This window comes from Alexandromys fortis, unplaced genomic scaffold (assembly GCF_014885135.2).
Source record: "Alexandromys fortis isolate MF-2015 unplaced genomic scaffold, M_Fortis_MF-2015_v1.1 scaffold_112, whole genome shotgun sequence".
NCBI lineage: Eukaryota > Metazoa > Chordata > Mammalia > Rodentia > Cricetidae > Alexandromys > Alexandromys fortis.
In genome coordinates this window covers 5,425,562-5,440,815 of record NW_026068013.1, presented here as the reverse complement: position 1 = coordinate 5,440,815, position 15,254 = coordinate 5,425,562, and the positions used below count along the sequence as shown (strand labels likewise).

At 40.6% G+C, this 15,254-nt stretch overlaps 1 protein-coding gene across 7 annotated transcripts in view; it reads right to left on the bottom strand.

Annotated features, from left to right (window-relative positions):
* Nucleotides 1-15,254, bottom strand: part of Mtmr2 (myotubularin related protein 2) — a 56,142-nt gene that overhangs the window by 20,227 nt on the left and 20,661 nt on the right. For 6 of the 7 annotated variants that reach the window (XM_050162164.1, XM_050162167.1, XM_050162168.1 and 3 more), the window contains 5 exons: nt 12,879-12,984; nt 7,382-7,457; nt 3,167-3,261; nt 2,700-2,810; nt 112-213 (listed from right to left, as the gene is read on the bottom strand). In XM_050162164.1, coding sequence (XP_050018121.1) covers nt 112-213; nt 2,700-2,810; nt 3,167-3,261; nt 7,382-7,457; nt 12,879-12,984 — 490 coding nt within the window. The remainder of the gene's footprint in view (nt 1-111; nt 214-2,699; nt 2,811-3,166; nt 3,262-7,381; nt 7,458-12,878; nt 12,985-15,254) is intronic. The other variant, XM_050162165.1, reaches the window with a different exon arrangement.

Below are 15,254 nucleotides of genomic sequence, written 5' to 3'. Positions count from 1 at the left end.
AGAGAGGCTAAGTGCCAAAGCAGGAACACAAAGAGGAGGAAATGGACAACCTAGTTGAGTTTGTTCACATTAATAGTTACAATACAGATCAGAAAAAAAAAAAACAATTACCAAGCCGTTAGATACAGGAAATGCATATTTCATTAGATTCTCAAATATGGATCTTCTTGTTCGCCCCTCTGGTTTATGAGCAAATCGTAAATTCCTGATATCCTAGAAAAGATACAGTATCCAATTAAATCACTGTGTTCCTTTTTAATAAGCAAATAAAATTATTGGAAATGTTGGATAAAGGAGAAGCTCTACATATAGGATGCACTGGTTCACTGAGAAGAGAAGAAACACAAAGTACTCGACTACATGGCAGAGTCTAGACCTGTGCTCCTAGGCTCGACAGGGCCAAAGGGGAAGTAAATGGTGTGAGTTCTGATGAGTACACACTACCAACATCTGTCCTGTCCTAGGTAAGAGAGATGTTTGCCCCACAAACACCTCAGTTCAATTCCCAGAACCGGAGTTTTAAAAATAAAAACCACTATCAGCTCTTAATACATTTCCATCAAGTGTGGAAACCATTTTCTTATTTGTTACTGCTTCCCAGGGCTCACTTTATGTCTCCTCTGCTAGGCAGACAGGACCAAACTGCCTGAACTACTACTTCCATTTCAGGGACATTCTTAATAGCCAGCTCTACACTTGGATCTCAGGGACTCTTTCTGCATGTGTGCTCAGCTATTTCCCAGGCTCATGCAGAATGGCACTCGTAGTCTAGTTTACGCTCTCTCATAGCATTCATTAAAAATTTTGAGATTTAAAATGATTCAGAAGTATTCTTTTTTTTAAATTTTTTTATTATATATATATATATATTCGCCAGGAGATGGTGCCAGATCTCATTACAGATGGTTGTGAGCCACCATGTGGTTGCTGGGAATTGAACTCAGGACCTCTGTAAGAGCAGCCCGTGCTCTTAACTTCTGAGCCATCTCTCCAGCCCCCAAGAAGTATTCATTTTTATTTAAGTATTTTAACCTAGGCAGAAGTTGAATTTACTATGTTACAGTCTCATTACCATTGAGATCAGGTTGTGTCCTATTCCATGCTATCCCATATTATACAATATACAATTATACAATATGGGACAGTAATATATTAATAATAAAATAGTTTTGTTTGTTTTTAATCCTGAGCTTTTCCCTAAAGACTCCATTTTACAAACAATTTTAGACTCCATTAAGAGGAAGGTGACTGCAACCCCCAAGAGGACTCAGAAACAGCAGCCACCCAATACAGACTGACAGAAGATTTACTCCTTAGAAAAAGAGAGCTACCCTGTAAGTTTACTGGGGTAGATTGAGACTGTAAGGGCATACTATATGAGGGTATATTAAAATCCTATTAGGGAAACCAAGGCCAAGAACTTAGCAGAAACAGCAGACTATGAAAAAGATACAGTTCCCTCACTTGGACCCCATGGCTTCCACATCACCTGAAACCTGGTGTGACAAGAACTGAGAAGTCCCCAACTGTTCCTGGAGCTCTGGCTGGGCTAACCTACTCAAATTCCTGACTTCCTGTGTGCTCTCCCATCTGAATCTAACTGTGCATTCCTTGCTTCAGACCCACTTCCTGCCCTGTCTGGCCTCCACCCCAGTGGCAGCTTGTTCCCTCCAGCACTGGTCTCCTTATGGACACAGACTCTCTGTCTACTTCTGAAACCTCCTGAATTCCACCACAGCCTCTTTAGCGTGTGTTCATTCTATAGCCCACATATATGCCAAACAATATATAGAAACATTTACTGTGTGACCTGAGAGTTCATTTCCGCGATTAAGACTGGCTAGGCTACAAGGGTAGTTAGGACTGTAAGGCACACTGCTGCCAAAATCTGAAAATGTGCTTTCAATACAAATAAAATAGCTTACTGCAAATCTGAGCCAAACCATTCTGTGAAGACATGTGTGTACACTGAAGTTGAGAACTTGTGTCCTCCAGTAAACTCTCTGACTAGTAAAGGTTAACCTCTCTCCAGCAGAGACCCAACTGTAATGTTATAGGCCCACGGAAAAACACTTCTAAAACGCTAACATCTCCAAATCAGCCTCTTTTACACGGTCTCACTTTATGCACCTTTACTGCTGAAGAGAAATGACAAGAACAACGTACTGTCCAAACAGACAACAGCAGTACACTCCTGGAGCTCTTCTGACACCCAGGAAGAAAATGCCAGTCACTGAGTCACTAATTTTAACATCAGATTCAGCAAACTTCTAAGATGAACATACACAAGCGTTCTGGACGATACACACACTGTTTCTCTTACTTAGGGCACCGAGAGAACAAAACATAAGTGATGTGGTCTGAAACTGGGATATGGATGGCAGGCAGATCTCCGAGTTCAAGGCCAGCCTGGTCTAAAGAGCAAGTTCCAGGACAGTTGAGGCTACACAGAGATATGTTTGTTTTTCCCTGTCTCAGGAAAACAAGCAAAGCAAAAACCAAAATAAATGAATGAATGAGGTGGGCACTGGTGATGATTAGGTCCTGGTATTAAGTGCCATGTTCATGACTAGCAAACAGCATTTGCTACTACAAAATAATTTCCAGTATGAAGTCTACTCATACCAGTTTCCAAGTATAGGTTCTGTTTAATAGTTTTACAAAGCAAATACAACCACACCAGTAACTGTAGCATTTACCTTGCACACAGTCTCCAGGCCATAAGAGTTTTCACCTCGGCTAGATGCACCACCAATTTTTTCTACTCTACTTATCACTCCAAGAGAAGCATCTAGAACAAAAGGGGGGTCCTACAAGATGAAAAGAAAACACACAACTGTAAAGTGCTTGAATAACAGGAACAGAACAGGGCACTGGGTTCAATCAATCTCCAACACTCATCGCCCCAAAAACGTTAAAAATCTTAACCAGAAATTTGTGAATCAAGAATCACCCACAAATGAACTGGGTGTGGAGGGCACACCTTTAGTCCCAGCACTTGTAGGCTGAGGAGGCAGATCTTTCAAGACAGCCTGGTCTACATAGGATAGCTATGATTACATAGTTAAGACTTTGTCTCAATAATAAAAATTAAATCACAACTGAGCAAACTCACCCCAAATACCATGCAAATGTACAGGCAAAAGCCAACCCCAGGAAGCCTCACCCGTTCCATGCTCTTAAAATATAATCTGTAATTTGTGACAGTCAGCGTTCCTCGTACGGCACCAGTGAAGGGACATATGTAAGTCACATCTTTGGCTGAAAAGACAAAATAGCCATAGTTTACTTGATGCCAGGTGCTATTAAAAACAGCTTGTACATTTTATAAAATCAATTTTAATGATTATCTAATTATGACAAAATAAATCACACAATAATTAATTTAAAAAACCTCCTGAACCTAATCCATGTTTCCAGCTTTGCCTTAATCCAAGAATTGTAGAATAAACAGGATGGCAGAAGGGGCCTCTCCTGAGACAGCAAAAGTAGGAGCAAAGATTGCTTGCTGTCCCTACTGAATAAAGCAAGCCACAGGCTGGAGTGGCAGGGAGACGGTCAATGTATGAACACAGTGACAACACTCACCTCCCAGCTTCTAGGCCACTTGCACCTACCACTTTGTCTTCTGAGCCAGAGTTCAGTTTGCACTAATTCTCTTAAAAAAATGACCACACTATACACACCACAAAGTACTGAGCTGACTACACGTCTGGGGCATTAATAGACTGTGGCAGAGGAACATTTCTTTGCATGTTATTTTTATGTGTTGCAAGAGCACTGTGTGAGTGCCAGACAGATGCCCGGGCGGTGCTGGGAATCAAATCCAGTCTTCCACCAGAGCAGCAAGTGCTCACAGCCACCGAGTCAGCTCTCCGGCCAATTTGGAATAAAATATTTTAAAAAGAAAATAGTATATTCCTGACCAAGTAACTGACATCAAATTTTAGAAATAATCAATGTTTATTACATGCTAAATGATGGCGCTCTATGACATTATAGTTCTAAAAACATGTACTACCTGATTAAACATGGTAAGTGCAACCACTAGCTCAAAAGACATTTACCATGGCGGACTTTATAATGACCAGTACAGGGATTTTCTTTTAATCTTGAAATATTAAAGATTCTCTTCATGCCATTATTAGAGCAAAACATCAGACTATCCCCCAAGAAAATGCAGGACAATTCTGCAGAACCAAAACCTTCTACAAGCCTCCCCAGGGTTCTTTGGGGGCAACATGGACCTACACAATCTGTAAGACACCGAAGCTTCCTGACTTGCTCCATATTAGTCCATTTGAAAGGCTGACCACTTTACATGGGATCTGAAATGAGACCAGTCTTTCAGCAACTGTCTCTAAACTTCTAATCAGCTCCACCAATAGTGTCAGCTACATTTTCTTAATCAATTTCCAATGCATGTTTCATTATAGGGAAACTTTTAAAATCATATAAACCCACCACTATATAAAGATAGATTTTGTAACCTAAAAAAGCTTTATTAGTGCCAATGAAATGGTTCTGGATGCCATCAGAGCCCGTTTCCTACGCAGGAAAAGCAGTCAGAATTCTTCTCCTACAGTCACCACTGATGCCCTTCTTGTGATAAGCAGAGAAGATGCATGTGTGTGTTCCCAATGTTGTTAGGACTGTGCAAACAGAGGTCTACAGCAATGCCACATTGCCAACACCAGTCTACACTGTTCTACATGCTCTCTCACTACAGGCACCGAGAGATAGTTTTAGCAGGTTCACACCAGGGAGGAAGCACCCTGACTAGCACCCTGAACAGAGTAAAGGGCAGAACCAGCCAGCAATGGTCCCATAGAACTTAAAGTGTAGAAGCACTCTGGTTTGGATCCAGTTCTCATGTGTCAGGATGCCTCTTCATAAAGCTGACCCAGTAACAGCACTGTTGCTCAGAGTCTGACCCCTACATTAAAGGCTAAATAACTGAAGCGTAGGAATACCAGACCATAATACGCTGAGATTATTAATCCCTACAGTATTCACTTAATGCTTCTACTACCATTTTTACTTTTTATTGCATTTATTTTTATGTGTATATGGGTGTGTTTATGCCATGGCCACAGCATGTATTGCAGAGAACAGGCTGCAGACATATGAACTCTCCTTCTACCATGTGGTTGGCAAGGACTGAACTCATGTCAGTTTTTGCAGCAAGTACCTTTACCCACTGAGCCCCCTCACCAGTTCCCAATTTTACTAAAGAAAACACCGAGACCAAAGATTTATATTAAGTCAATGTAAAATCCAAGGTGTTTTAATATGAAGACATGCACATTTGTCAACCTTTTGACTTTTTTTTTTAGTAAATTTATGTTTTGAACAACTGTGTGAAGATGATTCTAAACATTTTTATGTTATGTTAGGTATTCTTTAAATTTGGCAACAATGATGCTGCCAACTGGTACTGAGGTACCCTGGATCTCCTTATCTTAGTTAGAGACCAAGGGAAGACTTCCTAATCAATACTTTAAAAGATCCAACACGAAGAGGGTAATGAGCCTGTTTAAATCACACAGAAAAAAAAGCAAGGCATGGTGCATAAGTCTTTAATGCTAGCACTAAGGAGGCAAAGGCAGGCAGATCTCCATGAATTTGAGGCTAGCCTAGTCTACATAGTGAATTCCCCTAGGACAGCCATGTAGAAAGACAATGTTTAAAAACAAACAAACAAACAAACATGAGAAGGACAAGTCCACTCAGCCCCTGGGTCAGAGAAGCACTCAAGCGGTACAGACATGCAGACATAAGAGTCTTTGCAGTGGCAAGCAGAGGGATGGGGTGGGAGTTAACAAAGCAGCACTCATGCAGCAGGGGACCCTGGCAGCCAGCCTTGCACAAAGCACAGAGCATACTCAAGTGAAGGCTCCCCAGGGTGTTCTACACCATACTTCTGCCCAGCTCTCCTCTCCCGGAACCATGTGTCAGTGCTCATCAAAGCTCTCTGCACGTAGCTTTCAACTCCATCAACCCCTTCCTCTTTTCAGAAGACATCATGTGCCAATGACTCACGTCCAGACCTCTTTATCATTATTCACTACTCCACGTCAACTCGGTCTCAGGGACCTGCTTCCGTACACTCTAACTCTACGTGTGGTAACCAGGAGGACAGTTCAGGGAAAAAAGCAGAACAGAGACAGCAGTCCCCGAGGGTGAGATAAAGAATGAGGCTGAGGCTAACATTTGGAATAGGAAGGGATGCCTGGGACAGCTGAGCCTGGTTCAGACAGAAGCAGAGGCACTTGTTCACTTAAAGAAGGGTGGTGGCTCAGGTTAAAACACATATTTTTGTAGTCATTAACCCATATATGTGGGTAAATCTACTAAGTGAATATAACCAACTGAAAACAAGGAAAGCCATTGTGGATGAAGTCCCAGGGCATGCTGATAGTAAAAGATTTTCTTGTTAAGACCACACACTTTAGTGGAAGTAGTAGCAGCACTGGGCTCAACTGGGTGAGCTGTGGGTTTATTAGCTAGGAAGGCCCCTGTGCTGAGGCAGCTAATGTCTTTCCCACAATATTATTCTAAGGATCACTATGATGACTACTCTCATTACTTAGCATCCCATGAGATATATGTAAACTCAATAGATCACCAGATCAAGCTTAGTCATAGACATGGCTGAGAGGAACAAAGATGGAGGAAGTTAGTGTCAAAACCCTAAGGGCAGGCAATGCTAAGCAGCAAAGCTGGCAGTTACCCCCAGTCCCTCTGAGGGCACGTCCTCGCTCTGGCATGCCTGTTTTACACTAGAAGTGACACTCAGGGAAAAAGAGTATGACTGATCATATATGACAGACGGTGCTTACTTTAGAAAAGAGAGTGCTTTCTTCACCCTCCTAATGTTCTACTCCTCAAAATCTAGGAAGATTTTTGTGAGCAAGCATTAACAAAACAAGAGCACAAAAGTACAGTTTTTCTGCTCATTCCCACTGCAGAATCTAAATTCTGAGCACTGCACTGGGCAGCAGACCATTTCCAAACACAACGCCTGTTCTGCAATGGACATGAAAGACTTCATTCAAAAATTAACCTGAGTTTATCCAAGGAAGAAAATTATAAAAAGTAGCAAATGAGAGGCTGCACTTTAATAAAAATTGCTTGTTCAATGTGTTTAGCTAGACAACCCAGTATCTGAATGGAGTAATTTGAAAGAACTAAACTTTTCTTCACAGAATTTAGCAACAATCTAAAAAGAATAACATAAATTTGCCTATTTCCGAACAGTCAGACAGGAACACTCCCAACAACTTTGATCTGGATTTGCAGCACACAGGCTGGGAGCTACAGGAGAGTGAGCAGAGCTGTGCACAGTCAAAAGAGACAATTTTAAAATACCATTACAGACCCATGTCTTTAATGTTTTCTCCTGGAAGCAGGCTTGGTTCCTCCATTTCTGCTAATTTGTTTGACTCCCTCAGGACCTAGACGGGGGTGTGCAAGAAGGAAACAGTTTTTATTCAAAGGCTATTTTCATTCAAATTTCATTCAGACTATTTGCTTTTATTTGAAGTTATAATCTTATTACACTACTTTAAATCAAATTATAAAAACTGTAATAATGCCACATACAATATGAATCTGTTATTTTTCTAAAAGTATTTCCTAATTGCCTAAGAATCATAAGATCTTACATTCATATCAAAAACTGCATATTTTCACAATAAATCCTAAAAACACCATAAAAATAAAGCAAGTTTTGTATCCCCATTTCATAGGTGAGGAAATATAGGTCCAAAAGGCAGTTAACTTATTCAAAGTCACAAAGCTAAAACAACAGTCTAGGTTCCATAAAAACGGTAGGGAAGGCCAAAGCCCACTCCCCTTCCAAATGAAGCATGCCAAGGGTGCAGAGTGCATTTACAATGGACAAAGTCAGATCCTTGTGTACATTTACTATTTAGAGAATTTTTAATTCATACTGATAACTAGCCCGTGCTGGCTGGTTTTGTGTCACTAGAGAGGAAGGAGCCTTGGTTGAGAAAATGCCTCCATGAAATCCAGCTGTAAGGTGTTTTCTCAAATTAGTGATCAATGAAGGAGGGTCCAGCCCACTGTGGGCTGGTGGTGCTCAGAAAGCAAGCTGAGTAAGCCAGGGGAGCAAGCCAGGAAGTAGCACTACTCCATGACCTCTTCATCAGCTCCTGCCTCCAGGTTCCTGCCATGTCTGAGTTTCTGTCCTGATTCCCTCAACAATTAAGAGCAATGCAGAAGTGTAAGCTAAATAAACCCTTTTCTTCCCAACTTATTAGAAAAAAAGTATTAAATTAAATCCTGATCCAGAGAAACATGCTCTACTTTCCCAAGAAACAGACACAGAATCACGGTCATACTGTCATGTCAGATGACCCCTAAATATTTGCTGTACATGAGTGCCACTGCTGCCCTCTTGGCCAGAGATGCTATTTTCTACAGTGGTCAGTAATGAATGCTGAGAATAAGTGACTATTGAGTGCTTGGCCCTAGATAGGCATCTGTGTCCCCACTCTGCCAGTCATGCATCCCCCAGTCCCCCACAGACACACACACGGGGGGGGGGGGGAGAGAGCACTCAGGGAACACTTCAGAAGAAGGGGCAGAAACAATGCAAGAGCCAAAGGATGGAAAGGAAAACTCTGGAGAGCGTTTTTGGATACGTGGTGGCCATTACACTGGTAAACACACTGCAGCTATGGGTACCTGTGTAAGAAGAAGCCACCAGAGCAAATGAGGGGAAGGTAGAGGAGGGAACAGGAAGTGAGGGGGACAGCGGACTAGGTGGTAGGGGCAATGGTAGCAGGTAGTTAAGTGCAGATATACCAAGATCCATTGTTTACATAGCAAAGAATAAATCAAAGGTAAAAAGAAATCAGGAGCCTCTAAAAATTAGATTATGGTGCTACAACCAGGGCACAGTATAGAAGAGCACCTCACAATGCAAAAAGTAAACTTTCAAACATCACCAAGGGTGTGGTTACCAAAATATCTTACAAAAATATCCTCCCAGTGGCAGCTTCCACAGTGAGAGCACTGGTCACTGTAAGGTGTACACTAATATTAAGACCCATAATGAAGGAAATGACTAGGTAACTAACTCAAAAAAGGAGAACAGAGAAATACATCGCCCATAAATAATACCAAAAACTCTACATAGATGTTTTGCCCTGGGTCAGGTCTCAATGATGGGCTTGTTTGGTTGGAAGCATCACCTCAGCCCCTAACATCCTTATCCAAAAAGTCTGGGATGTTTGGTTGAAAGTGTCACCCTAGCCCCGAAACCCCTTTATCCAAGGAGTCTGGCATGTGTAATTGGAAGCTCCACACCAAGCCCGCCTCCCCTGGGAGTTGCTGCAGTCCAGACTCTACCTCTGAAAAAAACCTGCCAAATGGTGACCCCTCCTCCCCAGAGAGGGTCAAGACCACTTCCACAGGCTAATTAAACTGCCTCTCAGAGAACCAACACTTGGTCATCTGGTTCTCCTTTCCCCTCTCCTCCCCTCTCCATGGTTTCCAAGTCTTCCTCCCCCCGGGCTGAGGGCCACCTGGAAGTGCTGGCATCCATTAAACCTGGGATTTTTCTTATTCAGTTTGATTTGGTCTGATTTGGATTATTGCGTCAGTGGGGAGGTTTGTTGGGCCACTTGTTAGGCTGCAAAAAAAACTTTACAAGGTTGTATGCAACAACTTCTTTCCGAAGACTAGGTATAAGGAGACAGTATTATACACGGAATAAACTCAGCACCTCAATCAATACGGTGCACATGGTGGTGATGAACGAGGTGACAGGACAGAACCCTGTCAAGGCTGAGGAGACAGCACTTCATCTCTGAGGGCTTTCCAAGACCTGGAACCGCAGTTTAACAATAAATAAAATGGTATGTATTCTAGAGAACATCTGGTCACTTTTGCAAACAGTCTTTGAACTTGGACAGTGTTGGGATGCCTGAGAAACACAAATGTCAAATGATTTGCGTAAGAGAGGACACTGGGTTTTAAACTAAGGAGATCTGAATCAAAGGCTACCTTAGTAACCAGAATAAGTATTGGTCCACTATATGCGACACACACACCATACTAATAACATAAGACATTAACAACACGAGAAACCATATGTGACCTATGAAGGATAGCAGTGTGCAGTTTTTCTTCAACTCTAAACTGATCTAAAATTAAGATGACCTAATAAGACTAACAAATATTTTATATACAAATGAACACTCCGATCCTCATTATGCCCAAGCTTGAGCCAACCACTTATTACTTAAGGTGTATATAGAATCCTAAGAAAATGAAAGAAGTCTTTACGCCAAGTGGTTTTCAGCCTTCCTAACGCAGAAACCCTTTAATACAATTCCTCATGTTTTAGTGACCCCCAACCATAAAATTAGTTTGTTGTTACTTCATAACTGAAAATTTGCTACTGTTAAGAATCATAAATATCTTTGAGAGTATTGTCCCAAAAGTAGAGAACCACTGCTTCATGTAAAGATGGTGACAATAGAGGCAAATTTTATTTTTAACTGAAAAGATTACATTTCCAACCAATTCTGTTTTTAATTAGTAAGATCTGACAAGTGAATCAAAACAGTTCAAACTCAAAGCACATATCTATCAGTGTTAGTAAGAACAACAACAGCACACCACTTAGCACCAAGCCTGCACCATTCCCTCCAGTCAACACAGCAGGAAGCCACTGTCATTAGCAAGGCCTTGAAGACAACCCTTGGAGCTGGAGAAATGCCTCTAATCTAATGTTTCATGAGGTTTCACAAAATAATGACAAATATTTTAGAACCTTTATAGATACTCCTAAACTATCTTCATGTATTTATTTAAATGAAAAAGATAGTATTCTCAATAAATATTCAACAGCAAAGAACTTCCCTGCTGAAGACATTTATATTCTCCACCATGAGGAAAAATAAGTAAATTCACTGTGGTTAAACTTTAGAATGGAACTGTTTTCTGGAAGTACTTAACAAATCACTGTGGAAATAGTGATTGTTTTTTGTTATCTATTAAGCTGCTTTTCTGAAGAAGCTAAAGCAGATTCTTGTCCAGACACCGAAGAAGCAGGATGTGACCTGCCCCACTGAAAAAGCTACTGAGCCATGTGGCTAACATGTACTAGACTAATGGGCTAATATAAGTTATAAGAGCTAATACAAAGCCTGAGCTAATGGGCGAATCAGTTTATATAGAAAAAAAAAAGCAGCTATTGTGGTGCCACTTTAGTCAGGACTATCCTGGCATACCTGGAGCAATCTTGCACTATTGGGTACTGCACACAATACACAATAGAAACTAAGGTGTGATATTTCCTTCATGAAACACACAGACTAGATCATGGCTTTAGTATGAGGAACTGGTTTTACCCAAATAACAACTTTAGTGTAATAATCAATAAATATGCCTTTGTACGGCTGTACAGGGTTCAGCTCATAGCAACTGTTCCTCCCTGCTGCCAGAGAGCCATCACCCTAGTGCTTAAGTTACTAAACTATAGAATTGGACTCAACAGGACAAAACAGCGATGTGGTGGCTAATCTTGGTATCAACCTGACTATATCTGGAATCAGTTAAAACCCAAGCAGCTGGGCACTCCTGTGAACGATTTTCTTGATTAGATCATTGGCAGTGAGAAGATCCGCATTATATCTAAGTCACACCTTCTGGTGGCAGCCCATATAAAAAGACATAGAAGGGCATTTTTGTGTTTTGCCTGCTTGCCCTCACTCTTGCTGGTAAAGTTCATCTATTCTGTTGCTGAGGCATTCTTTCACTGTTGTTAGAATCTACTTCTAGAGCCTAACTAAAGACCAGGAGCGCTCTACAAATTCTCTGGGATTCCAGAACCAGACTGGGACTGCACATGTTGATAAGAGGTTTCTGTCCCACCTGGTCCCACAGCAGTTAAGTCCTAAAGAAACACATAGAGGCCTACATTAATTATAAACTGGCTGGCCCATTAGCCAGGCTTCTTATTAACTAACTCTTCCATGTGAAATTAACCCATAGTTCTTGTTTGTGTTAGTCACGTGTGTCAGTACCTTTTATCAGTGAAGCATTCTTTCTCATCTTGCTTCCTCTGTGTCTGGGTGATGACTACAGACTGAGCCTTTCCTCTTCCCAGAATTCTCCTATTCTGGTCGCCCCACCTATCCTTCCTGCCTGGCTACTGACTAATCAGCATTTTATTAAACCAAAAAAAGTGATAAATCTTTACAGTGTAGAAGACCACTGTCTCACATACAAACAAACTACTAGTTTTCTGGTCTTTCCATCAGTAGACAGCCTTCATTGGACTACTCACATCATACCTGCAAGACACTCTAATAAATCTCCTTTACACATATATTTTTCATTCTATCAGTTCTGTTCCTTTAGAGAACGTTGACTAATGCAACTGGCAATACAACTGATGAGCTATGATATTAGCTATGCGTTCCTAGACAAATTCCTTAATCTGAGGTACTATGGAGACATAAGAGAACATCACAAGTATTACAAGAGATGATATAAGTTCAGCACTTAGAGCAACTGGGGCTTATGGTAAGTTCTCAGTGCATGATAGCTATTACTCCCTCTTAATATGGAAGCTATCAGGAAAAAAATACCACAAAAAAATTTAAACAAAATATTTAAAAGTATTAACTTATGGAAAGAAACATAAATTTTTTAAAATAGTAAGTAAGCATTCAAACTTGCCAGTCTGGTTTGGAATAACTTGTAAAGACTGAGGTCTTTGAAAATTCTCTGTTATTAGGTAACTACATAATTACTAAAGGCTCTACTGATAGTGCTGGCCAGGCACTGAATAGTATGAATATCCTGATATCCTCAGTATGTTCATGCAGCATACATACCCTCAAATCAGGAGAAAAGTTGTCTGCAGAAGTTGAAATGGAATCTGAAGATATAGCAGAAGCTGACTTCGTATGCACCGAGTTCTCAGAATGAGAAGTAGAAGCACTACAAAATATAAAAACACACAGTATGTTTGAAAAATGGGGCTATGTAGACCAATTTTAGATGTTTGCTTTATAACTCCAATATTTACTGCAACCTGCACTGGAAGCATTGATAACTCCAATATTTAACGCAAACTGCATTGTAAGTGGGTCCTGGGTTGTCTCTTCCATGGTTCCTAAAGACAGAAAAATTACAGACTGTTCTTTAAGAGTTAAGTATGCTTGACACTCAAGTCTGGACAGACTTTCCTAGTACTTTTCCTAGTATTCTGAATTCCATCCAGTTATTTATCCATAGGGGAGGGGGTAAGTGAGATGGCTCAGCAAGTTAAGGTGCTTCCCTCAGAGCCTAACAATGTAAGTTCGATCCCAACTCCCCACAAGTTGTTCTTTAATATAATATAATGCACATGAGTACCCAAAGAAACACAAATACACACAAAATAAATAAATGTAAAAAAAAATAAAGACCATTCTGATATGCAAAACCATTACATCAGGCACAGCAAGTCAAAGGCAAATTTGGCATAGTCCCCATGTACATGTGGCTCACAAGCTTGTGATAAAACATGCAAATGAATAAACAGGCCACGTGATAAGAGCTCCCCCCTCCACACACATCAGAAAATTCAGGGAGAATGTGGGCACATGATGGGAGCCTTTTATACAACACAAGGGCTGGACCAGACCGTGTGCATTCCAGGCTGCATTTCCACTGAGCTGTACTCCAGCCCTTTGTAAAAATACTTCAGTTTAGGTGCAAGTAGTCAATGCCTTTACCAGGCTGGCAGGGAACCTAGTCTTCCTGTAGCAGCCCACCCCCACCCCAGTGCCTAGGAACATAGAAGTACATTTGAGCTGAATCCTGAAAGAGCAAACTGCCACTAAAAAAGACAAACAAAAAGCACTGCAAGGAATTTCTGTCCACAGTACATAGGCATGATGTCTGACTGGCACTCCAAACAGTCTATGTTAATGCAACAAAATAGCTAAGACTTAAAGATTATTTTTGTGAATTTCTCTTTTTAGTGTCTCACTAATGGGTTGATTAATATTTTACACTAGTGAGTAGGTTTTGGGTGGAGAAAAAAACCCAGCCACATAGTTTTTACTGAAAAGTTATGTTGCCACGGATATAAACCAGATGGTTCAGTAAACAAACTAAAGTGGTAATTACAGATGGTTTTGTGTTTCAGGTGCTGATTCGTGAGCATGCTCTAAGACCACAAAGCATTATTGATAATCTACTTATAAAAGCCAGCATTCAATTTAGAGTCAGCCCTGGTTTTAAGGCTGGTTAGTACAGTGCTATTAAACTTTTTCCCATTAATTTTCTTTTTTAAAAATGTATTCACACGCTATTTGAGGAGTCTTTAATCCACAAAGAAGTGTAGGAGGGCCTTAGAATTTTTGAGTGTGAGGGGGATCTGTAACATACATTGTGTTTTACACAATGTATCATTTAATACTATTTTACGTGAATAACACAGTATTATAAGTTTAAAAAACTGAACATTTAAAAATAAGGAGTCATGCAATAAATTTTCATGAATAAAAAAACTGCTACAAAGGTATGGCAACATCAAAGCACAAAGAACATCCAAGGAACCATGTGTGATTCGGCAAAGCTGGAGGTGTAGACAGGCCCGGGACCCTTTGCACTTTTGCACATTTGACTCCAGACTCTCACTGAGCCTGTCCTGAATGACTATGGAAGTCATACTCAACAGTTACCTTACTTTCTTAAATTCTTATACAATTTCTGATACTTGATCACATTCTACTATTATTATTTTATTATCTTATTATTTACTAGTCTCAGATATGTAACTCAGTCCTCAAGGATAAAAATTATGTTCTTATTTTTATTTCTACAAAATCTAAATCAGTACAAAATAGTCTAAAAGAAGTCAAAAATGAAGACAGTGTATTAAAGCTTTGATGGAGGTGGGTCTTGTATCTTATCTGTTGCTTTCATTGGTTAATAATAAAGAAACTGCCTCGGCCCTCATAGGACAGAAAATTAGGTAGGTGAAGTAAACAGAAGAGAATGCTGGGAAGAAGAAGCTGAGTCAAGGAGTCGCCATGATTCTCCGGCTCCAGACAGACACAGGTTAAGATCCTCCCTGGTAAGCCAGCTCGTGGGCTACACAGAATATTAGAAATGGGTTAGAACAATATGTAAGAGCTAGCCAATAAGAAGCTGGAACTAGTCGGGCCAGGCAGTGTTTAATAGAATACAGTTTCCGTGTAATTATTTCAGGGCATAAC